The sequence below is a fragment of the Diceros bicornis genome, chromosome X, assembly GCF_020826845.1.
Source record: "Diceros bicornis minor isolate mBicDic1 chromosome X, mDicBic1.mat.cur, whole genome shotgun sequence".
NCBI lineage: Eukaryota > Metazoa > Chordata > Mammalia > Perissodactyla > Rhinocerotidae > Diceros > Diceros bicornis.
This window is the reverse complement of record NC_080781.1, coordinates 101650049-101675778: the sequence shown is the minus strand read 5'-3', so window position 1 is coordinate 101675778 and position 25730 is coordinate 101650049. Positions and strand designations below refer to the sequence as shown.

Here is a 25730-nt window from a genome sequence, read left to right as displayed (position 1 = left end):
TTAACAAACCAAAATAATCTCTGACCTTTCATCCTCCTTCCTGCTTCATAGAAGCTTGTCCCCTAGTCTCCCTTCTCAATACTCCAAAGTTAACAATGTGAAAAGTTAGCCAGCACTTTCCCCCGCCACCCCCACCCTCAGCAGACACTCTTCTACAGCCTCCCTATCTGGTCAACCTGTTGTTTACTCCAACTCTCTTCCTTTCCAGGAGCACATTGAGCACTTTCTCCTCCGTTGTAGCCTTCCTGTGTATCTGGTTCCCGCCCCCAGCCCCATTCGGGGCCCTTTCACCTCGCCTCCGGCTCTTACTGTAATAACTGGTCTCCCTGACTCCAGCCTCTCTCCTTCAATCCAGCTTGTGCAGGTTGCCAGATTAATCTTCCTGAACACGGCTTTCATCAAATCCCTCTCTAGCTCCGGCACCCCTACTGCCTTTTGTATTCACTCCAAATGCCTTCATTTGGCTCTCAGGGCCTCTCACCTTCTGCCCTTATTCTTCCAGCCACCCTCCCTCCCCCACTTCATCAACCCCATTTCTCATTATTCCTTAACAGAGCCCTTCTCTTCAGCCAAGCTAATCTGCTTACCACCACCCCCATCTGCAATTTGCTCCTTTCTACCTCTTGTTCTTTTGCACGTACTGTTCTTTCTCCCTGCAAAGCCCTTACCCTCTCAGCTCTAGGAAACTGCATCCTTGACCTTCTTAACAAGCTCCTTTATGATTTAACTTTTCCAGGAAGCCTTCCTGGATTAATTTGATCAGCTCAGTTTTTTATTAGTTTGAACCTCATGGAATTGTCACGATTCGACCATTTTTGACATACAGAAACGGCAATTGCATACCATTCGATGTAAAACACTCCCTCCAACTTTGACTACTCTATTTATATTGTTAATGTGTATTTCTTTATATTTTGCTTAAGGGGCCCTCCACCCAAAATTTCTGGGTCTCTGACTGCCATAACTTTCTGAAAGTAGAGACAATATCTTTTTTTCCCAGATGGTGACTGAAATGCAGCAGAGCACACAGTGGGTGCTCAATTTTGGCTTTTAATAAATTCATTTCCCTGTGTGTACTATATACTGGCCCTCATCACTATCTCTTGTATTGCAGTTAGGGGTACCCATGTCTGTCTTGCCCACTTGTCTGTGAACTCTGCAAGGGCAAAGGCAAGGTCTAATTTATCTCTAGCACCACCCCTGCACCTAGAACAGTGCCTGGTACATAGTAGACCCTCAATAAATATTTTCAGAACTGAGTTGAAGGAATTGCTATACATTTTTTTTGCCCTGCAAGGAACAGAGGAGGCCTGGGGGTCCTCTAATCCTCTTAGAGAAGACTTGGAGAAAGCAACTTGTGAATCCCTGAACCTTGGCACAGTCAAATTACCAGACACATATAGATCTCAGCAAATAGAAAATCCATGGCAACCAGTCTGGCAGTGCACTCGCCTTTCCCTGGAAGCCTGCCAGCTGCTACTTGCAGACTCAAGAGAGCAAGAAAGCAAGCAGCAGATAGCTTTTCTATATCGAGCTTCTCTGCCTTGCCCCACACCTCTGCTGTATCTGCCTGCATGGTCCTGTGGTGGGGAGACTCATATGCTTTCTCTGTGCGTAATTTCTTAGATCCATAGATTCAGACCCTGGGGGGGGGGTGGGCACTAGCATGCCAGTCTGTCTAATAAAAATATAAATCAGTCAATGAAACAGCACCCTTGGAGCCCTCGAAGGCATTGCAAATGCTGTCAGCTAATCCTCCCTGCATTCACCGTACAATGCTTTCTTTTCAGAGTTGCTCTGGACGGCCCCTGAACTGTTGAGAGCCCCGAGGGGCAGCAGGTTAGGTTCTTTTGCAGGAGATGTCTATAGCTTTGCCATCATCATGCAAGAAGTGATGGTCCGGGGCACCCCGTTCTGCATGATGGATCTGCCTGCTGAAGGTAAGCGGAAGGTGAGAAAAGGGCACCAGGGGCCCACCATGACCCAGATCATCAGGCCAACCTAGGCTGTTGTGATTTGCCAAAAGAGTGAACAGGGTTATGTGTTTGTGCTAACTGCCTGCTAGTCTGCAAGCAGACCGTGTTGTGTACAAGTGGGACTTAGAGCCAGAAACCTTTAGGCATTTGGAAGAAATTCTCCCACCCAAGAAGCTGGTTCTTTTCCAAACTGTGACATAAGCAAAGGACATACAGGACCTTTTTTTTTTTTTTCTGGTGAGGAAGATTAGCTCTGAGCTAACATCCTTTGCCAATCTTCCTCTTTTTGCTGAGGAAGATTGGCCCTGGGCTAACATCCATGCCCGTCTTCCTCTACTTTATATGGGACACCGCCACAGCATGGCTTCACAAGCAGTGTGTCGGTCCGTGCCCAGGATGCGAACCTGCAAACTCCAGGCCGCCAAAGCGGAGGGTGCGAACTTAACCGCTACGCCACTGGGCCGGCGCCTATGTCAGTCCTTTTTGTTAGCAGCCTCTTCTACTCCTTTGAGACACTCTCTGCCAGGTATTTCAGTACCTCTCATGATGCTCCTGGATGTCAAGGTCCTCCCATACTTTCCCTGTGACATGCCACAGGCTTTCCTCCTTATCTCCCATTAAAATGTTTGGCTATCAGGCACAATTCATCAGTGAATGGTAAAATCAGTGGGCAAAAAATTGAGAGGAAACAGGATATTTGCATATTCTAAAAGCATGAACCCACTAGATACTTACTAATTACAAGTGAAAAAATACTAGTAAGTTTACTAGTGGAGGATCCTGCAGACACCACCTTAACCAAGTGATCAAGGCACATCGACATTATGTACCCCCTGACATGATGCACTGAGAAGGGCACAGTGCCACCTCTGTGGTATTCTTGCCCAAAATGCATAACTTCAATCTAACTATGAGAAAGCATCAGACATACCACAATTGAGAGGCATTCTGCAAAATAACTGGCCAGTACTCATCAAAAGTATCAAAATCATGAAAGACAGGAAAGAATGAGGAAGTATCACAGATTAGAGGAGACTGAGACACAACAATGAAATTCAATATGGGATCTGGAATTAGGCCCAGCAAGATCCATGCCTTTGAGGAGCTGACAGTGCAATTGAGGAGATAAACAATGACCAACCATATATGTGCTCCAGCAGACACATGCACAAGTGAGCACAGAGGGGGCACCTGACTCACACTGGAGAGGTCAGAGAAGGCTTCCAAGAGGAGGTGACATGAGTTGGATGAGGCAAGGTGGGGAGAAGGTGAGGGCATTCCAGTGGGATAGAAAAGGGAGATTAGGGGGAAAATTGATGAAATTTAAATAAAGACTCCAGATTAGTAATAGTATCGTACCAATACTATTTTCCTTTGTACTATGGTTATATAAATTGCTAACATTTGGGGGAAGATGAGTGAAGGGTATACAGGTGATTGTACTATTTTTACAACTTTTCTGGAGGTCTAAATTTATTTCAAAATAAAGGATTTTAAAAATGCGAAACCAAACCAAACCCAAAATACATAGTTATCTTTTGCCCCACTCGGAGTCCCATATCACTCCTTTACTTAAAGCTCCCCAACTGTTCCCCATCACTAGTTAAATGAAGCCCAGACTCCTCACATGACATACAAGGCCCTTCACAATCTGGCCCCTAGCCACCTCTCTAGACGTATCTTCTGTTACTCCCCACACTCCAGCTAAACCACATGACTGGCAGTGCACTGAAAGTACCATGGTCTCTCCTATCTCTGTGCCTCCACATGTGTTGTACATAGTACCTGGAATGCCCTCACCTCCCCACCTTGCCTCATCCAACTCATGTCACCTCCTCTTGGAAGCCTTCTCTGACCTCTCCAGTGTGAGTCAGGTGCCCCCTCTGTGCTCACTTGTGCATATGTCTGCTGGAGCACATATATGGTTGGTCATTGTTTATCTCCTCAATTGCACTGTGGGCTCCTCAAAGGCATAGATCTTGCTGGGCCTAAGCAGAGAGGTGAACCATTCAACTTGATGGTGTTCTGAGAAAGGGACAAGGACCCCCTCTACCAGAGAGTGGATGGGGCAGTCATGCTCCAAGGGGATGATTTCCATGGAATTCATTGACTGAGATCAGGGTGCTGTGATGGAGAAACCATTATGGTATAGGCCAACCTGGGTTAAAGGGGAAGAAGGTGTGATATCACAAGGGGCTGAGAAATCAGAGGCAACAGCTGAAATTCTTTCATGGAGGCAAGGGGACATTTATTATGGTATGAAGCAGCTCTGTTGGAGTGCTACAGCTAATGCAGGAGTGGGAAGGACATACTGGTGGGGAAAGCAAAGTTTGGTTCATGATGAGAATGTTAGAATTGGAGGGGACTAGGGTTAAGAAATGAGCTAAAGAGATAGGTCAGGGCTTGGATTTTATCTTGTGGGTAATGACAAGCCATGAAAGGATTTTAAGCAAGAAAGTGACATGGCCAAATTTGTGTTTTAGGGATGGTTTGGAGAAGGCTAGGCTGGAAGCAAAGAGACCAGTTTGAGGCCCAGTGTGGGTTGCTGGGGACATTGAAGGCTAAGTATTTTCGCCTACTTCCAGGGAGTTTTCTCCTGTTGTAAAAAGGTCAGTCTGACTGATCTAGACCTCTTGTCACTAATGGCTGTTGGGTCTGAATAGGGAGTTTAGAACTCCTAGTTGAGGTCTGAGGCATTTGGAAGGAAGACAATGTAGTAGATTGAAACTGCCTGGGGTCAAATTCGATTTCTGTCACTTACTAGCCATGTGACTTTGAGTAAGTTACTTTCTCTCTGCCTCAGTTTTCCCTTCTGTAAAATGAAAAGAAGAGTTCCTACCTCATCTGTCTGTAGTTAGAATCAAGTGAAACAATGCATGCAAAGTGCTCAGCCCATAGTTTGATACATAGTAAATGTTCCACTGAAAGTGGAGTTCAGGGATCAGCGGCCAGGAGGATCCCCATGAGGCCCTGAACTATTTACAGGAGATATTAATTCCCTTTCTCTATGGGCCAGGCAGAGCCCACAGCTTGGACCTGTGCTGGGCCTGGGCTCTCAGTGGGGTCTAATTGGATCTACCTTGGGGATCGGAAGGCTTAGATGATTTGGGGGTGGGTGAAGGGAGCCAGATCATTGGAGGTGTAGTGTTAGAATTGACATCAGATAGGTCACATATAAAACCTCGCAAAAGTAGGACAAAACTGTGCCTAAATGATACCAATAGCTTGATTGATTAATTTCTCATCCCCTCCTCCATTGACTGATGCAGGCTTTTCTCAGATACAATTTGTATTCAGGCCACCTAACGAGAAAGCAAAGGAGATGGCCTTTCTGTGATTTTGCTTGATCAACCCCTTTCTTGGCTAAAACTCAATTATCTTTGCCAAGTATTGGTGCTTTTCCCCAGATTTGTAGACCTTTCTCTTCTTGCTTCTGGACAGAAATCATAGACAGACTTAAGAAGCCTCCTCCTGTATACAGACCAGTGGTTCCTCCTGAGTACGCCCCTCCAGAATGTCTCCAACTGATGAAGCAGTGCTGGGCGGAGGCTGCAGAACAGCGACCAACTTTTGAAGAAATATTTGACCAGGTAAGGACTCTGTGAATCTTAGCACTGCTCAGAAGCCATCCTGAAGCCAGCCCACCCAAAACTAACTTCTGGGGTTTCTCATCATATTGTGGAAAGAACCTCTTGCAAGAGAAAAAGGTACTCCTCTTGGGGAAGAAGCATGGAGGTGACTACTTGGAAGCCTTTGATGCTGGAGCATCTCCAGCACATCCTCCAAGAGCACAAGGGTTGGTTTTGGTGCTCTTCTGTATCTGAACCTTTGTTCCAGACCATCTAAAATCTGACCTAAACAACCTTTCAAAAATGGAATTGAACCACTGGGCATTTGCAAGGCAATGGCATTGAGATTGTTAGAAGATGAGTATCATGGGGGGCTGGCCCGGTGGCATAGCAGTTAAGTTCGTGTGCTCCGCTTCAGTGGCCAGTGATTCGCCAGTTTGGATCCTGGGCGTGGACCTATGCACCACTCATCAAGCCCCGCTGAGGCGGCGTTCAACATAGAGCAACTAGAAGGATGTATAACTATGACATACAACTATCTACTGGGGCTTTGGGGAGAAAAAAGGAAAAAAGGACAAAGATTGGCAACAGATGTTAGCTCAGGGCAAATCCTCCTCCTCCCCCTCCTCAGAAAAAGATGGATATCATGGAATAGATGGGGATCCTCATGGAGCTGAGTTTGCTTTGGAGATCCCAGAGAACTCTGACGAGTATATCATTTAAGTGATGCCAGGCTGTTTTTGGAGAGCTGGGAAAAATATGGGGTGTTTGAATGGATGTTCAAGATGGAAGAATGTGCAAATGTGGAGTCCAAAAGCAGGAGATTCCTTAGGTTCCCAGGGAACTACTTGAGGCAATAGAGTGCATGAAAAGTGACAACCTCTCTCCTTAAGATACTGAATTTCCAAAAAGGCTGATTCTTTCCCTAGAGTTGGGGATTAAAAGGGGGAAATGAAGAAAGGACAGAGAGAAACCTGCTAAGGGAGCTAGGGTGTGGTTCCTATGTTGAAGCATGCAGTTTAGGGCTTTGTTGAAATTACACGATACTGAAACAGTGTGTTCTCTGTGAGTACTGTGTCAGCTCTGGTGGAGAGGCTTTTGAGCCTGGCTGGAGTACAGCACTGAGATGCTTTGTGAGTGGCAGGTATCTGAGGCGGAAAAAAGAAAGAGTTGGATTGAAAGCCTTAGGGGCCCTGCATATGAAGTCATCCGTGTCCCCAGCTAACAATGCCTCCATTAGTTCGGCTGGGTTTCTTGAGGACACTCAAACAGGTGTTCAAAGTATGGAAAAGGCAAAGGACCATGAAGGTCAAATTTCTAAAAACTTACCATGAGGCAGGAGAAAAAGCATTTGCCCTTGTGTTGATGCTAGAGATGTTATTTCAGAAGGCAGCAGAGAAGCCGGTGATAGATAGAAGGAGTGCACATCACGCGACCTTCAAAGAAGACGTTGCTGGGGCTGCCCTCACTGAAATGCTTCAGTGGAAGTTTAGACTGTTTGATAGACAGGGGGAGCCTCCCAACTCCCTGTTGCTAATAAAACTTAAATGGGAAGAGGAGGAGAGGGAGGCGCCCTGGATTAGGCAATAGGGGGATCCCAAAGCATCTGAGCCGGCTACTGAGATTACCTGTAGGACCTTGGGGGACATGTAGATGTGGATCAGGCTCATAAGGAAACTCCTAGTGTCGGCCTTGGGGCGTTGAGTGCTATGTGGAGCATTTGTGGCCTAGCTGTATAAGAGGGTTTATTGGGACAGATTCCTAGATGCCTACTCAAGCAAAACTACCACCAGTCTTTTATTGCTGTGAACACAGCCTTGTGCATACTGAATACAGCAGCAAGGAGGGGCTACCCTCTTATGATTCCAATGCTATGCCAAGCTCCCTGTCTCTGTAGATGGGGACAGGGTCCCAGGAGGGCATATTGAAAATCTATGGCATGCAGGCACCTCTAAAGGATCAAAGCATAGAATGGGGCAAGACCAGTTGAATTTCTACATGACCCTGACTGACATGAAGGGCAGGTGCTAGGGGACACCATTATTCCTGGACCCCATGGTAAGAAATAGGGGTAGATCTTATCATGTAGATCTTGGGTCATATTTAAGAGGTCAAGGATCCTCCCACTGTCCAAGAACTGGCAACATAGTAGCATTAGAAGATAAGGATGATTTAGTAGGTTGATGATCTAGAAGAGTAAAACAACACTCTCTGCCCTCTTTCCCCTTACTCCACTCACAACTGGTCTGGGCTCAAGACCAAATCCTGTTGCCTTTGAAGTGGCTACTATTCATGTGATAGCATCTCAGAACTGAAGGATCCTGTCCAGATCGCCTTTGCTCAGACTTGAAAGAACCAGAAGAGTAGGGGAAGAACTACTCAGAGAAAAACAGCCCTGTGAATGGGCCGGGGTGACAATGAGGGTGGATGGTGACTTTTCCTATTTATACCTGAGTTCACCTCTCCTGCTCTGGCATTTTAGAGGAAGGGATTTGTGATAAGGGGTCCTGCTCCATCATCTCTGAGTTTGGGGAGTAAGAATTCCCTGGCTTCTCTTTCTGTTTTACTTTCAGTTTAAAACTTTCAATAAAGGGAAGAAGACCAATATCATTGATTCTATGCTTCGGATGTTGGAGCAATATTCTAGCAACTTGGAAGACTTGATCCGAGAGCGGACTGAAGAGCTGGAAATTGAAAAACAGAAAACGGAAAAACTTCTAACACAGATGCTGCCACTGTATGTGTGAACACCTGAGGAGTGTGAATCCTTGTAACAGTGTGTTCTATTAAAAATAGAAAAAAAAATTGCCCATCAACTAACTGGTCCTGCACCCCTGTCCTGCACCCTCTCTACTCCCAGTCAGTTTGAATCACGCCTTCAAATCAAAGAAGAATTGGAAACCAAGGGAGCAGAGCACACTTCCTAATTTTCCACTACCTGTGCATCATGCTGTTCATTTAAGTTTTTGGTGCCTCGGTTTTTCCAGGTGTCACTTTGTGACTTTGCCTGGAAGTTGACCAATTAAAAGGAGGCAGTTCTTTGAGCTCCTGGAGGAAAGTAGCAGGGTTGTTTTTCTAGGTTTTTCCTCCCTTAGTTGAAGGCCTTATCTGTTGCTACAATTTCCAAATTTTCCAAGGCACCTTATCATGTTGTAACATGATCTTCTTGGAGATAATTGGGGAAATTAGTCTCATGTAAAGGCAACCACCTGGAAACATTCCTCTAGGGGGGTGGTCTGAGGAAGAAGGATAGAGAGCTGAAAAAACTCCACAAAGGCACAGACCAGGGCTGTCTGTTCACAGACACCTGGCACAGTGCCTAGCATATTGTAAGCACTCAATATATATTTGTAGAATAAATGATAGAATTCATGTTTTCATCCAGGTGACATTTTCTCCCTGATCATTTACTTGGCCGTGATTTTTGGAGAAATTGTGTTCTAGCAGATGTCTGTGTGGCATGGAGGGAGGCCTGTGTCTTCCAAGTAATCACTGTGTTTGCTTTTCAGATCAGTTGCTGAATCCCTCAAAAAGGGCTGCACAGTCGAACCTGAGGGCTTTGACTTGGTCACCTTGTACTTCAGCGACATTGTGGGCTTTACTACTATCTCAGCCATGAGTGAGCCCATTGAGGTGGTGGATCTTCTCAATGACCTGTACACACTCTTTGATGACATCATTGGCAGTCATGATGTCTACAAGGTAAGTTACTTAGCAGAGAAATATATTCTAGAGAGACATTTTTATACGAGGTTCATCTATGTGTATTCCAAAATTGAAGGATGTGATTGTTGTTATTTAGGAATTAAGATTTAACAAGTACACCACTTCCATTGGTATCCCATTGGAAATGAAGGCCAGATAGAATGCATATGACTTTACACTTTACAAAACAACAATATCAACCCAGCAAGAAGAGATTGCTGGTCAGATTTCTTTGGAGCTGTTTTCTGGAATCGAGACTAAGAGGCTGGGGCCAAAAGGGTTATTGCACTTCAGTGGCTAAGTACCCACAGTGTAGGCAGTGTCACACTAGGCACAGAAGAAGTATTGGTGTTTTGCCCATAGTTGGTGACTGCTACACAGTTTATCTTGGTAATGTTTGTGTAGATGTAATACATGCTGTTGAAATTTGCTTTCCTCCTTTAGGTACCATTTTTATAAAGGAGGGAACTTGGGCATTACACACATCAAGGAGCTATTAGACTTGAGGCTCTTTGGGATTGCTACAGGGTAACCAAAAGGCCACCTAGTGGTCTGAGGTCTGGGAAGTGGTTAATTGTGAGGTTGCAACCCCTTGCTCCCACCTTTCCCCACCTCTCCAGCCTGTCAATTTCCACTCTTCCTATCAAAGATTTTGGGAGATGAGTAGAGAACAGATGACTATATTCACTCATTTCAGTGCCATGCTTCCTTACTCTTGATTTTGTGTGTTGTGTTGTCTCTGGGCAGAAAATGATTAAAAATCTCATAGCTGTGCAGAGACATTTCTACATTGTTTGCAACATGGATACTTGTCTTATTGATGGAGAAAGATGCCCCAGGCATCCCAAACTTTAGACAGCTCCTCTGTCCCAGGAACCAAAGTAGAGCTGGAGAATGAGTAGTTCCATTCATTGGATCCTTCACAGTGGTCTGAAATGTTCCAACTCTCAAATCATACACAGGGCAGTGTGTTTATCTCAGCTTAGACAGGGCCCTTTCAGGTCAGGTAGAGAGCCTCAGGGCTAGGCCAAGCCACCTAAATAGGGCTCAGAAATAGACATCATACCTGTCAATCAGCAGGAGCTGCAAACAAATCAAGAAGCACACATGGAAACCATGGTGGAGGAAAAATCCATGGAATCAGACTACCTGTCTTAACTTGTTGAATTTAAGCAGCCTGAAGAGAAAAAGAAATCACCAAAAGCTAATTCAGTTGAAACTAAAATCAAAGATGATTCAGCATGGGCAGTAACACAGCCACTGGTTTAATTAATTCAGCTGATACTGTTCAGATGATTGTTGGGGATCTTAGGGATGAGGCCATTACGTATTTTGGTACTTCGTGCGGCAGTAGGGAGTGAGTGGAGTGTTTCCAGGACAGAGAAGGGCTATATGAATCCAAAAATGAAATCTAATTGTTCAGTCCTGTTTATTAAAAACAATACAGTGCAAAGGAAATCAAAATTGAACCAGCAGTGAGTCACCGAACCTGTTTGTGTTTTCATTTTCTTTACCTGTAAAATTGGAATCACCTCCCTTGGCACTTGATAATCTGAAATGGAAGTGAGAAGGCTACTGCAGAATTATGAAGTTGGTGATTTGTTTTCAGTTTCAGTTCTTCTGCCACCACCCCATTTCAACCAGACCCCTTTCTATACTTTCTCTTCCCTGTCTGTGTCCTTATGCTGGCTTAGGCAACCCACAATTCCCCACAGCAGTCTCACACCAAGAGCAGGCAGTGCCCGTACTCTTTGCCTTTCTAATCTCATTCATATCCTTGGGGACTCCTGGGTGACTGACTCATTAAAGCTGAAGGGTCAACAACCAGTCTCTGATAATGGATAGCCAGTGAGTTTCTCCCTCCCATATAGCATTTGCATTGTACCTGCTGTCTTCCTCTGTGCAGGCAGGCATGCTTATTTGACATCAGGGATCCTTTTCTCAAATTGTACCAGGTGAGGGAGGCTCTGGATGGAAGCATGCTGAGGTACAAAGTCCCATAGGTGCAAAGGATCATTGTTATTGGCTGTATAGAAAGTCATGTTGAGGGGCCTATTGCTGATTACTGAACTTTCTCTGGAGCTGAGTCATAGCCACAGTCTTATGGCTCATTTCAAGACATATCACTTTGGCGATGATGATGATGATGATGATGATGATGATGACAACGATGATGATGATAATGGTGATGATGATGTTAGCTTGCATTTATCATCCACCAGGCAGGTTTTAAGTGCTTTGACATATATTAAGTTATTTAGTCCTTAGAAAACTCTATGAGGTAGATACTGTCATTCTCCCTACTTTACAGATAAGGATACTGAAGTGCAGAGATGTTAAGTGATTTGCCCAAAGCCACACAGTTTGTAAATAGTGCATTTGGGATTCTAACCAGGGCAGTATGACTTCAGAGTTTCATGCTCTTAACTATTGCACTCTGTGAGTGCAGTTCTTAGGAGAACATGGCTTCTAACTGGATCCAAACTTGTGCTAGCAGAGTCTGAATGGCACATTTCAAAGAAGTCTTTTCAGTGTACTTATCTTTTGAATTTACTTGAAAAGCTTCAACTTACTAGTCACCTAAAAGAATGAGCACACTTCTGTGGGGAAGATGAGGAGCACAGATTTGCCTTTATTTATAGGTGTTCAGCTCTGACTGCCCCTGCAAAGCGGTTGAGGGCTAGTACTGCTCCCCCTTAAAGAGGTAGCACTAGGAGAGGAGGAGGTAGCTGGTGGTAAAAGATCCAGTTTTCATACCCAATGAGACTGCAAAATTAACTCCATCATATTAGCAAGGCAAAGCAGAGGGAACAGGCTCTTCTACCTCCTTCCTTTCCCTTTCCCTATACTTGCCTTAAGGCTGTCCTAGCCCATTTATCCAACATCACCTAGAGAAATGCTTGCTGGGGGAGCACCATATGCACCTTCTCCTAGGGTGCTCCCCCATGGACATCCATGGACAGTCCCAGAAATATCTCCTCTCCCTTCCCCCAGGAATTATTCGGAGCCTGATAGTTCTCTAGGGCCAGCCAGGAAACTGCAAAGTAGCTGCACTTATTTCAGAATCTATGGATGTGGGGCCTAGACATCAGTATTTTTTTTTATAAAGTTCCTTAAGTGATTCTAATGTGCAGCCAGGTCTGTGAACCACTGACAGCCTCTCTCTGTCTTCCTCACTTTACAAGAACACCCGGCCTCCATCATACTCCTTAAGCTCCGTGAAACACACACACACACACACACACGCACACACACACACACTCACGCACACACAGAAGTTATTTGCTTGCTAATTTTATTTCCCATGATTCCCAGGTAGAGACCATTGGAGATGCCTACATGGTGGCCTCAGGCCTCCCAAAGAGGAATGGCAGTAGGCATGCAGCTGAAATTGCAAACATGTCCCTAGATATCCTGAGCTCCATGGGTACTTTCAAGATGCGGCATATGCCAGAGGTGCCAGTCCGGATTCGAATAGGCTTGCACTCAGGTAACAGCAACCAGCTAAAGCAGAAGACGTTCCCTTGCACATCAAGAGAAGATTAGCAAAGTGGGGAGAGGGTAGCTCTCCTCTGATTACTGGCGGCTGGATTATCCAGGTGTTTAGTGCTACATAATTCCTCTATGCCTACCCCAGTTGACTCTCTTTCCAGTATCTGCACTACCCAAGTGGGCAGCAGTCCTTGTTCTAGGTACCAAACCCTTTCAGTCTACCTTTCTTGTTAGAGCCAACATTTCCATGATTGACTGCGATACGAGATCAACATGCATATGTTGTATTTAGGATAATTCATTTAATTAGTTAAAAATCTCAACTCCTGAAGTATTTTTCTCCCACACTTCTCCCCGCTTGCTTGAATATCTTCAGGATCTCCCCTTTATTGTATCCTTCCTATCTATCTTCACACATTCACAGGTATCTTGACAGATATCTCACTTGATGTCACAGATATGTCACCTACTAGCCCTTCTTACTCTCCTCTCCACTCCCCTCCTCTTTATCTTTGTTTTGCTCTTCTAGGCTCCTTTTCTTCCCCCATCATTTTCATCCCTTTCCTACCAAATTTCTTAAAGAAATGATTGACACTCACTGTGCCATTTCATCACTATCCATCCCTCTTTATCCCCGTTGCAATCTGGCTTCAGCCCCCACCACTTTTCCCAGTCCTATCTGCCCTTATCTCTGCACCATTTGAAATTCTTGACAATCCTCCCTAAAACTTCCCTCAATTGGCTTCTGTGACATGCTCCTCACACTCTGAATGCTTCTTCTCCATTTCATTTACTTAGCAATTCCCGCTCTCTAACTGTGGTGGCTCCCAGATTTTCTGCAAAGCTCTGAGTTGTGGTCTCCTTTCTCTTTGCACGTCGTGACCTCTAATTCATTTCTCAACCCACTCCCACCTGGCTTTCATATTCTACCATTGTCTGATAATCTATTCTGTCTCTCTCTGTCCTTTAAATATTGAAATGCCCCAGGGTTCTGTCCTTCATCCACAGTTTTTCTACCCTTACATACTCTTCTGGGTGATCTCATTCATGTCTATGGTTTAACTACCACTTGTATGTTGATGGCTTCCAACTCCACTGCTTCAGCATGTCTTCTTCCTTAAGTTTCAGCCTTCTCCCTTAAGCTTCAGCTTTGTACATCAAACTTGATGCTAACATTTCCGCCTGAATATTCCACACGGACCTCAGACTGGACACATCCAAAATAGAATTATTTTCTTCTCACATAAACTTCCTTCTCTTCCATATTTATTCTCTATTTCAGTTGGTAGTACCACCATTCACCTAGTTGTTCCATTTGGTCTTGGGAGTCATCCTCCTTAACTCCTTCCTCACTCGGACCTTCACCATTCAACCAATTACTAAGTCTTGAGCATTTTACCTGCTAAATATTTCTTGAACCGGTCTTGTCTCTTCTTGACTCTCACTACTCAAGTCTAGGCTGCCAGCATCTCTTGCCTGGATCACTGCAATAGCATCTTCTTGCTTCCACTCTTGCTTCTTTCTATCCATCCTTCTCATAGCCATCAGCATAATCTGTGCTTGTCTGTCTTTCCATTAGACTATAAGCTCCTTGATGGTAGGAACCATATCTTACTCATGTTTGTACCCTGAATGCTTAGAACATAGCAGGTGTTCAGTATTTTTCTTTTAAAGAAAAGCCCACATCTCTCATTTGTGCTTTAGCTTCACATCTCCAGCCCCCCTCAGCATATCTCTTCTTGGATGATTCACCATTACTTCGAATTCAACATATCTAAAACTTCAAGTCATCTTTTCCCACAAACCAGCATGAGCTCATAAGCCCATACTAATTTCCTCATGGTTGTCCATCAGACAGCCAACAAGTCTGTTGATTCTCTTTTATAATGTCTCTCTTTTATCACCTGTTTTTGGCCCCTACCCCCATCATCACCTCCTTTCTAGTACTCACAACCTTGGGCTTAGATTACTGCAACAGCCACCTAACAGGTTTCCCTGGTTTTTAACTCCCCCCACTTCAGTGATTCTATACACTTATCTGAGAAAAAAAAAAGAAAAATTATTTTCATCATGTAATTCCCAGCTCAAAATTCTCTTGTAGTTCAGGTCCTCCATCTTGTACAACCCAATATCCAACCTTGTCTCCAGTTTCTCCCTAGCCACCTGAACAAGGAAGACTGCTTTCTGTACGAGTTTTCCAAAATTCCATGCTCAATCCCGGCCACAAACGTTTGATTTATGTCCCTTTTCTCCTGCTCAAATCCTACCCATTCAGCAAGATCCAAATCAAATCCTACCCACTCAGCAAGGTCCAAATCAAATCCTACCTTCTCTATTGAACCCTTCTTGACTGAACCAGGTCCTAATAAGCACCCCCTCCCATTTTTATAACTATTATATTACTTCTGCCTGTACTGTTTACCTTGCTTCAACCATACGTTGTCTTGGGTTGTTGCTTAATTGCTTCCTGATTGGTAGTCTCTTCTCTTCAATTAGACTATAAACTCCTGGAGAACTGAGGCCATGTGTTACATTTCTTTTTTATTCCCCTTGATGCCTAGCTCAGTGCTCAATGAATCCTTCTGAATGGGCAAGAAATGAATTAAAATGAGAAACATAAGTTTTGTAATTCTTATTTATTTTTATTCTTAAAAATTAAAGTTGGAAAGATCTTTTTGAAGTAAAAACTCTTAATTAGATTCTGTAACTTAGGAAACAGCAAAAAGATAATGCTGAACAATTTTAAAATATAAAAAGAGCAGAGAGCAGAGAGGTGAAGGTGAAGAACTTTCTAGATATGCTTGAACTAGGATTTCAGTATGGCTGCTGAAGTTTTTGCAAGTACTGTCCACTCTCTGAACACCTAACATGGCCATATTAAAATGTTAAAACAAAAATCATTCTAAGGGCAAATAGAAAATATTCTTGGATTATTTATACATACTGCTCTTCCATGCACCTAAAACAAATGATTGAAAGTCAACTTTACTTCTTGTCAGATTTTCTAACTGTCTTAGCAATAATTCTCTTAATAGACATAGTTTGGGAGACAGATTGCCCTGTGAGGTTACTCCTTCCAACCCTAAGGCACAAGAAAACGTCACATTTTTTCCTTGCAACAAACTTGTTTGGACCCTGAGTCCCTGCCCAGGCTTTTCTGGTTTGGGTTTGATGCTTATTTGTCCCTGTTGACAGATATAAGCATCTTGAGTGTAATTGTTACTTGGAACAAAGGTATAAATCAGAAGGGTAGTCATGTCTGCAACATTATAAACTTGCTTTCTTGTAGAGCAAAGAGTTCATTATTCATTATAAAACTTCCTTCAGATTCCCAGAGCTATTTGATGGCAACTTTATTCTTTTATGTAGCTATATCCCCTCCCTTGGCAGTGCTCCTCTATTAGCGTTGGATGCATACCTGTTGACTGTAATTCCAACTGTCTGATACTCTATAGGGCCAGTCGTTGCTGGAGTGGTGGGCCTCACCATGCCCAGATACTGCTTGTTTGGAGACACTGTGAACACAGCTTCTCGGATGGAATCAACAGGGTTACGTGAGTACCTATAGAGGAATGGAAGGAATGGTAACCTCTTACTGTTGGGAAAGAGATTCTTCCTCAAGAGAGGGGGAAAAAGAGTAGGGTACTTGATGTTTTAATATTTTAAACAAAAATAAAAGATAATTTAAGAAGATTAAGGAGATTTAACACACATTTTTCCTGGTCTTTAACAGCAAACCAGTAGGGGGTGATGTTGCATTGAACATGTACCTTTCTTGTTCTCGAAATGAAGCTGTAGCTAAGTGACACTGAAACAGCCAGTCAATTTGATCAAAACAACTAAAAAATATCCTTTGGGTAAAGGAACAAAATTGGCCAGCCCGGTGGGTTTAGAGGAGTCATGTTGAAAAAAGAAACAGGTAACGGACTGATATTTTTAGTTTTTCAACTAGTTTGTGGAGATACACCCAGAGCCAGCTGCCTCCCAGCTGGCTGCTGTTTGCTGCTCTAGTCCCCTTTTTGAACTAGTTAGGACCCCAGGAGTTCTGGCTTCATCAAATAGTCCCCTTGAATTTAGCTAGCAATAATCCCTCAACCTAAGGAGCTTGGAATTCTGAAATAATTAATTCCAACATGCCTGTATATAAAACCCTTAGCTTCTATCAAAATAGGTATGGTATCAAAAATACCATTTCTTCACCCCTTCTTTGAGAAGAAAACTGTATGAATCATTATGCCATTTGTCTGTTGCTGGCAACTCTTTCTTAGTTATTTACTACCACTATTAAGACAATGTCAGAACCACAATGTGCCTTTACCTCTGTCATGGTTGAGCAAAGCCATTTGTTCGTGCTAGTATAGGAAAAGCATAGAGAACAACAATAGATTCTATATACAGTCTTCATGGATTTTCTATTAGAAAAACACTTAAACTCATATCAGCTCTGGCTCTGGCAGCTACTAGGCAAGACATGCTCTTCCCAAACTTCAGCAACATATGCAAACTAGTCCCTGATGATATGGTGGCCTATATCACAGTGGGTGGTGCCCCGTCTGACCCCACTCCTCATCACTCATGTGCAGAAACAGGCTTGCACAATGGGTCTAGTCTTAGTCAATCTAGACTGTGCAGCCATGATTAAGGAGGCAGCACGGAACTTAGAAGCTGTTGTCAGAATAAATTTTCTGACATCTGGGAAAGTCTTCTAACTCCGCAGACATGGCAGAGGCTGTGGAAGTAGTCATTCAGGAACCACTGCATGCATATGACTTTGCTCTTGAAGTGCAACCCAAGATGAAGTGAAATTGATCATGGAACCGCAATGCAGATTTGGCACAGTACTCTGGACTGATGTAAGCTTGTAGAAGACTGAAGTCATATTCTGGTCTGCACCAGGGCAACTCCACACATTACACGTTGGAAATATAGAGCTGAGAGCAGAAATTAAATTTTCAGATTTAGACAGCACCTTGTCCAGTGATCAGCTAAAAAGAAGAAAATGGAGTGAATTATGCACAACAGGTGTTTATTAAACACTGACTATGCAAGGAAGGCATTGTGAGGGATACAAAGAAGCATGTACATGTGTTCTATGCACTAAAGGAGCTGTTTAGTGTGCTTTTCTGGAAGCTAATGACTATGACTGAAATACGGCATTAAGCTCCTCACCTGATTGAAGATCTGTAAAGAAGTAGCCTCTAACCTCATGTTGGATATGAGACCAGGACATGTCATAGGTCTATTTAAAAAATTGATTTCATCAATACCTCCTTTGTAGCCAATTGAATCCCCTGATTCTGGAATGGAATTGACTATTGACCCAACCCTAGAATGATCCTCCTTGCCACACAACTGGATGGTGGTTGGAATGAGCTCTCTCTCTTTTTTGAGCTGTGTGTTTCCCACCAATAGGATTACTCTACTGAAAGGCTACCTGATGACCAGATGCTAGTGAAATGGCACACATAGGGCTGGCTCGGGACATACTAGATGAGCATGTGACTTTTAGGAATGGGACAACCCTTTTTGAGCAAAGATTTTGGGTGACCGTGAATTAGTGAGGAAGACACAAATAACAGTACTAAGCTGTCAGGAGAAGAAAAGTCATTGAGAGTAGCAGAAATTTCTTATAGTTCTTTTCAGCCATGCCTTCCTACTTAGATTGTACTCAGCTTCTAAAAGAATTATTTTCTCAAGTGTGTGTGAGAATAAGTCTTACACTTTTATTTAAGACTCAACTTGAACAAGATCTTACTTCATAGGATGACAGTTTTCAGGAAAGTCAAGGATCTTACCTCAGTTAACAAATGATTGTTCTTCACCAAAGAATTATACTTAGTTTCTAAACAAAATTTTTTTTTTTTTTTTGTGAGGAGATCAGCCCTGTGCTAACATCCGCCAATCCTCCTCTTTTTTTTTTTTTGCTGAGGAAGATGGCCCTGGGCTAACATCTGTGCCCATCTTCCTCCACTTTATATGGGGCGCCGCCACAGCATGGCTTGCCAAGCAGTGCGTCAGTGCGCGCCGGGATCCGAACCAGCGAACCCTGGGCCACCGCAGCGGAGCGCGCGCACTCAACCGCTTGCGCCACCGGGCCGGCCCCTCTAAACAAAAATTTTTACTCGTAGTTCCCCATGTAAGACTCTTATCCCAGGTTGGGATCATTAGTTGGAAAATAATACATTCATGTGTATACGCAGCGAGATGCATCCACCCAAAGGGTAGCTATAAATGAACAATCGCCACAAAATGTTGACAGAGGTCTTGGGACATTTCTCATTGATGTTTTATTTTAAGGACAGCAATATTAAAAGATAGTTGTATGGATGTATATGGAAAAGACACCCTTTTGTCTCTTAAGTAGGATGTGTAAACCTTGGGAGTTCAGCTCTAGCTACAGCCTGTGAGAGAGGCTGCTGAAGCCTAACTTCCCTCAGAGGAGGTCACGTTTCAGCTGAGAGCACAGTAGTGGTTGCTGGTTTCTCCATCTCAACCCTCTGAGTTAAATTAACACCTTTCTATTGCATGGCCTTTCATCTGAGATCGTGTCTAGGAGGCTGATAGGTGCTACAGCTAACGCCTTATTTGGGCCTGGTGAGGAAGGCCAACACTCCTCTTTCTCCTCCCGTGAAACCCTAACTAAAGCTCTTCCTCAGGGACTTTGCTTAGGGTCTAGTTCATTTAGAAGTGGGGGCATTTGTTACAGTAATATTTTCTCATTGATTTTACCCAAAAGGATTCAAAGTCATGCCTCTCTTTCTTTTCCAGCTTATCGCATTCATGTTAGTCACAGCACTGTGACAATTCTTCGAGCTCTGAGTGAGGGCTATGAAGTGGAGCTTCGAGGAAGGACAGAGCTCAAGGTATAATGTCCTTTTGTTTTTTGAATCAAACCACTTGGACACACCTGCTTCTGGAGAGGTCATGGTCTGCTGAAAGAGTTTACCTGGTGTCTGAGACTCAGAGCTATAATTGGGGCAGAATTTCCAGCCCCATTTGCAGTTCCCAAAAGATTGTTGCCTTTTGCCTTAATTTTCTTCTCTTTAAAATATGGATACAGTGAGGAAGATTGTTAAAACTCCTTCTGCATTTTTCAGACTATGAATTGCACCTTTCTCTCTCAAAGAATTGCCCAGAATTTGGCTTTCCAATGAGCTGCACTATTATTTACATTCCCATTTTGTCTACTCTTTGGCAGTGCCAGACATTGTTCAATAAGCTACAGCATTGGTGAGTTGGTGTTTTCTATTCATCTGTTCAGTGACCACCCTTTCTGACTTTTCATCCACATCATCGAACCTTTGTTTTATAGAGAGGCTTTACGTCTTTCTCCAAGGACCAGGAGGAATCAAGTCAATTCCTATGAAAGACAAACATTTTGTAGCACCTTTTCTCTCTGATAGGACTATCACTTGATCTGGGATTCAGAATAATTTTCCTTTTCCTTTTTTTCTTTTTTGCCATTTCTACTGGATTCTTTTTATCTTTCTCTGGATGACCCCAGAGCCTCTGGCTGCCCCAGTTCTAAGAGACTTTAGAGATCTGACAATCTAACGCCTTCATTTTCAGATGAAGAACAAAGGTCCAGAGAAGTGATGGAGTTTGATCAGGGTCACAAAGTCAATTGATAGCAGAATCAGGCCCAAACCCAGGAAGCCTGACTTCCTGTTCAGTACCCTTTCTATGATACCACTGTGCATGAAAATTATTTCCTCAGTGATTTTTCTTGGACAAAGAAAAACCTGGGCACTTAATGATGCACAATTTGTTTCTGTCATTGGCATGCCTTCCCCAAATGGTGGCAATTTACATGTAAAAGGAGTTCAGAAGTTAAAGGTTGAGAGGCCTAATTCTAGTTGATCAATTCCTTTTCTGGTTAGTCCTAGTTTGTCCCTTCCAATAGATCCTGAATATCTTCCAGCAGGTGGGATGAGTCACTTATGAGGGGACAGAGGTTCCTTTACCACCTCTGCAGAGAATTCAGTGACATGATGCGGGTGGCGATATTACTTGGGCAGTGAATCAAGTCACCCAAGGCTTTTGTGATCCCTCTATATATTCTGTCATTTTTCAGCAGAGGAGGACAAAGGTGGCTTGGTTTCCTGAAGCACTTTCTGCTCTGTATTGCAGGGCACAGATTCCCTCATTTAAAAGATGAAGAGCTAAATAGGTGCCACTTTCAAAACTGAAAAAGAAAAATATGCCCCCACCCCCATGGTTTTTATTGCCCCCCAAATTCCAGTCAGGAGCAGTCACATCTTTGGGTGTTTCAAGTACAAAAGCAGGACTACTTCAAAAGGGCCCTTTGTAGCTTCACAGTTTCCCCCACCCCAGGGAATTTGGGGATGTGCTACAGCAAGTTTGAGGAAGAGGCAGGGAGAGGCTTCCCCTAAGGCCACATCAGGCCTTGGTTATTGGGGTGGCAGGGCCCTCCTGAGGAAGAGAGTTTGAGAGGAGATACTGAGAGAGAAGAAGAGCGGGGGGCCCAGGGGAAAGGAAGGAGCAATGAGAAGAAGGAAGAGGATAGGAAGTAAGACCCAAAGAAAGGAAGGGAGAGGAGGGGAGATACTTTTTGTCTCTGCACCCCCACTGCCCCACCTGAGGCAGGTATTGGACATTACATAGTAGGGACTGAGGGACAGGGGATTTCTTGTCCTTTGGGGACATGCAATATATCCCCAATAGGGCCATATCACTGGCAAACTTCAGAAATTCTGATTCAGCTTTTTACCCCTCATCCACTCTGCTGCTGGAAAGCAAGAATCACTCTAGTGCATGGGTCAGAAGGACCACATTTGATGGCCAGCTAGGTGTGATTTCAAAGCTGATGGCTGAAAACATCCTCTCTTTCCAGCTGGCTGATGTTTGAACTTCCTCCATCAGAGCCTCTTCTCTTGGGCTCCAGGCTTAGATCCAGTAACAACACTCTTCCCTGAATCCCATCTCCTTCATTGGGGTGATGACACTTTAAGTTGTTTCCCTTAGTGGAATCAAAGATATGGATTGGATTGGGTGAGAGAAGAGAACATAGAAGCAGTTGAGTAATTGAGTAGGTGTGAGGTACAAAGAAAGAGACCAAAGTGAGGAAGCTGAGGTAGCTTAGGGGAAGACTCATTTAGAGATGAGAAGCTCAGCCTCTGTGGGGAGCTGTCCCACTGCCCACTCCAACTCCCTCTTATACTATACTGGCAACAAATCACCAGTGCTTAACTGACCAATTCTGCTTTTTAAAATATTTCTCTCCTAATGGCCTGGTGATAAGTCATCTTATTACCTCCTCTCTTATATGAGTTCTGTTTCAGTTACCATTTTCCTGACAACTTTGAAGCTCCTTGCTGAGACTTTGTATATATCTAGGCTTATCAGTTGTATTTATCAGGGCCTCTTAGGTAGATTTACATTCTGGAAAGACTTTCCCAAATGGTTGTTCTCAGCCAGTTTATGTTGTTCTTGCCAGAGGTGGACACTTTCTGACCTTATCTGAATTATGGGACTAAATAATATTTGATTCTCAGGTCCCTAAGCAGTGGTTCTGTTCCATTTGTGATTTCTCCTTTTTCCCCAGCCTCTTTCACCCCTACCCTCAATTCCTAACACACATACACGATCATGCATGCATGCAAGCATGCACACACACACACATACACACACCAGCAATTGAGTTAAGAAGTAATGAGGTTGTATTGATAGAGTCATGAAGGTCAGAAGGTCTGGTCTGTAATTCTTGTCCCATCAATGACTCAATGTGTGACATTGGACAAGTAACTTCATCCTCTCTGTGCTTTCATTTCTCCACATAGAGACCTCTTCTGACCTGTAATTATCAGGAAGCTCATTAATCACAAGCTTTAAAATTCCCAACAGTTGCTTTTTGGCCTCTAGACCTGCCCCTTGACTCCAGTGTGTTGGAAAAGCTATATGGTATGGAGGGAAGTGCATTTAAAATTTGGAGTCTAAGGTGTTAACTAGACTTATTGTGGTGATCATTTCACAATATATACAAATATTGAATCATTATGTTGTACAACTGAAACTAATATAATGTTATGTGTCAATTATACCTCAATAAAAAAATAGCAAAGTCATAGTAAAAAAAATAAAATAAAATTTGGGGTCTGGTAGAGTTGGGCTCAAGTCCCAGCTATGCTTGCATGTTGACAGGTCCTTTAATCTCCATGAACCTCAGTGTCCCCATTTGCAGATTGAGGTTATTAATAAACCTAATTTCCAGAGTTTTCATAAGGATTAAATAAAACAGAAGATGCCAAAGTGTCTTAAAAGTGTCAGGTCAAAGTAAGATGCTGTTATTTGGGGGCTGGGAGGGGTCTCTGAGACTGCCTAGAGATTGATATTGAGTCAAAGAGTTTGCTTTAGGCTTTAGTTGTTGCACGCTTGTTTTCCTTCTCTCGTTCCCTTCAGCAGAATTTTGGAAGTAGGGTGCGTAAACAGAGAGCTAGGATTCTAAGAATTCTCCTGGATGGGCTCCAAAACCTCAGAGAGCCCCTGGAGCTTCTCTGCATACTCTTTGATTTGGAAGCTTGCCTGAGTCCATAACACTCCCATCCTCTTTTGCAACCACCAGTTTTGGCATCCCAGTGTGTCCAAGGACTTACCCAAATATCCGGACAATCCTGGTATCTATAAAGCTCCCTTGGGGACTGGCACCCTGTCTTGATAGCCTCTAGATCTCAAATATGGCTGGGGGTTGGGGTCCTCAAGTTTGAGCTTTAAGAGTATGTTTTATCGAAATGAGGTCTAAGGACACCTTGAGTATTCCAAGTGCTCAAGAGTTGAGAGTTTCAGTTCATGGAACAGTCTGATTATTTACTAAGCAACTGTTCTGTACAAGACACTGCACTAGGTACTGTGAGGAAAAGAAAGTGCTTAGGAGGCAGTAGAGATGGGCTTGTGTTTAGAGCCCAAGACATGGCCTGATGATTGTTTTTATTTAACTACACTGTGAGCTCCTTAAAGACAGAGCCATGTCTGTATTCCCAGCCCTGGTACAGTGAGGGTGGAATAAATGTAAGAATGAGTGATGTGAATATATTTTCAAGTTGTTCACCTCTTCTGAAAACAGAGTGGCCCCAAAAAGTCCAATTATTTGAGGTTTAGGGTGAGTTGGGTGCCAGTTAATGGAAGTTGGGCTTGTTGTGGTGTTTTCTTCCTACTTGCCTCATGGAGGGCACGTCCAGAGCCTTAAACCAAATATTTGCAAAATGCTTTGAGCTTCTCCAATTAAATGTGCTAATTATTATTATGGTTGTTGTCATTATTGTTAAGGGATGCATACATGTGATGTAAAATGCGGAACAATGGATTTGATATTTAAAGGGGGCAATCCTAATTGGAATTTCTAAGTTAAACAATTTAGAACTGTTCCAAATGAGATCTGCTGAGAGTGAGACCATATTTCAGATTAATGAGTTGGAAACACATTCCATTACTTTTTATCAGTCTTAGTAAACGCATTTTTTTCTTATGGATTGGAGGAAATGAGAGGACACACAAAAGATAATTGGATGGAGGAGAGAAAAACACATTGAGAGGACAGTTTATTGGAAAGAGGGGAGAGCCGAGCATAGGCAGAAAATTTGGCTCCTCTGAGGTCACCACTCAGGCTCTGGGGTGACCAGCTTGAGTTTACACTCCTTTTCTCATCTCAGACCTGTGGTTCTTGAGAACCAACTAACTGGGCTGTAGATGCAGGCCTCCCTGGGGTCTCTCTCTACCTGTAAGAATCCCTTGGTGGGAAGAAAAGAACACTGCAGAAATGTAGACCTCTCAAAGCAGCCAGGATGCCTTGGACTTAAAAGCAAAGTTGCATAGCCTGCTTTCCATTTCTATTCCATTTTTAGGCTTCGTGAGAGCCATTGGATGGCTGAGTGTTGGGGGGAGGTCGACTCTGAATGTATGTACTCTAGATACAAAAGACAATGGGTTGCCTAATGCCAAAAGATCAGGGCAAAAATGACAAACAAAATCTTCAATTGAGCTTCCAGATGTTTGGTTGCTATGAAGCCAAACAGCCCCGCATTCCCAAAGATGGAGCTATGTGGCAGCGGGTATACTAAACATCTGGATGACAGCTTGAAATGGTGTTCACTTTTCATCTGGCTGCTGTGGCAGCTTATGAAGCTTGCCTGAGCCTTAGGTATATATGGTAAGGAAGCCATGTAGGAAGGAAGACTCCAGGGAGTGGTGACAATGGGAAAGTACAGGCAATTTCTGAGCCAAACTGAATGCTTGTACCCTATTGACCAGAAGGACTTCTTTAGGAAAATTGGTTATAGCGTGTTTAAGATTTTATGCATTTTCTATAATAAGGGCAAAGGCACAGAAGAGACCTTCTGGCTAGTTGGAAAAAAAGGCTTCACGAAGCCCCTTCCTGTGCCCCCACCAGTGGGCAAAGATGGGTAAGTGGAGTTCACATTTAATTACAATCTTCCTATGTCCTGCTCTGCCACTCTCTTCACTATTTTTGTGTCTCTCCTGCCCTGCAGGCAAGTGGCCCATGGCCTGCAACCAGTGGAGATTGCAGCCTTCCAAAGAAGAAAAACAGAAAGGCAGTTGGTGAGAAACAAGCCATAAGGTAATGGTAAGCAGGAAAACAGAGCACAGAAGCTTGCCAAATTTTCAAAGCTGGGGCTCCCTTTGGCTTGAGTGCCAGTCTCAGCCTACACTCTGTTGGCAGAGTGTGATGGAGTTGGTGAATTTCCAAGCTCCACTGAGTTGAGCAAAAACCTTATGGAGAGGCCCATTTCAGAGCGAGCTGCGTCTGAGGGAGATTGGCTGCCCTGGTCTGAAAGAGACTCTTGCCTCCTGCACTGATAACACATTCGAATGTCAACAGGGCTGGCCTTGTTATCCAGTTATCAGGCAGGTGAACCTGTCTCTTTCATTGTTGAGCACCTGGGCCACATAGTGAGCCACCTCAGGTCTCTAGAGACTCACATTTATCTAAGCAACAGCAATAATGCAATGACCC

General features: G+C 43.6%; 1 protein-coding gene across 1 annotated transcript in view; it reads left to right on the top strand.

Annotated features, from left to right (window-relative positions):
• The window catches only part of GUCY2F (guanylate cyclase 2F, retinal), an 82349-nt gene extending 57016 nt beyond the window's left edge, over positions 1–25333 (top strand). The window contains exons 10-18 of the mRNA XM_058535283.1: positions 1791–1940; positions 5418–5566; positions 8119–8282; positions 9055–9247; positions 12566–12740; positions 16198–16296; positions 19511–19605; positions 25070–25158; positions 25246–25333. Coding sequence (XP_058391266.1) covers positions 1791–1940; positions 5418–5566; positions 8119–8282; positions 9055–9247; positions 12566–12740; positions 16198–16296; positions 19511–19605; positions 25070–25158; positions 25246–25333 — 1202 coding nt within the window. The remainder of the gene's footprint in view (positions 1–1790; positions 1941–5417; positions 5567–8118; positions 8283–9054; positions 9248–12565; positions 12741–16197; positions 16297–19510; positions 19606–25069; positions 25159–25245) is intronic.
• The last annotated feature ends 397 nt before the right edge of the window (positions 25334–25730 follow it).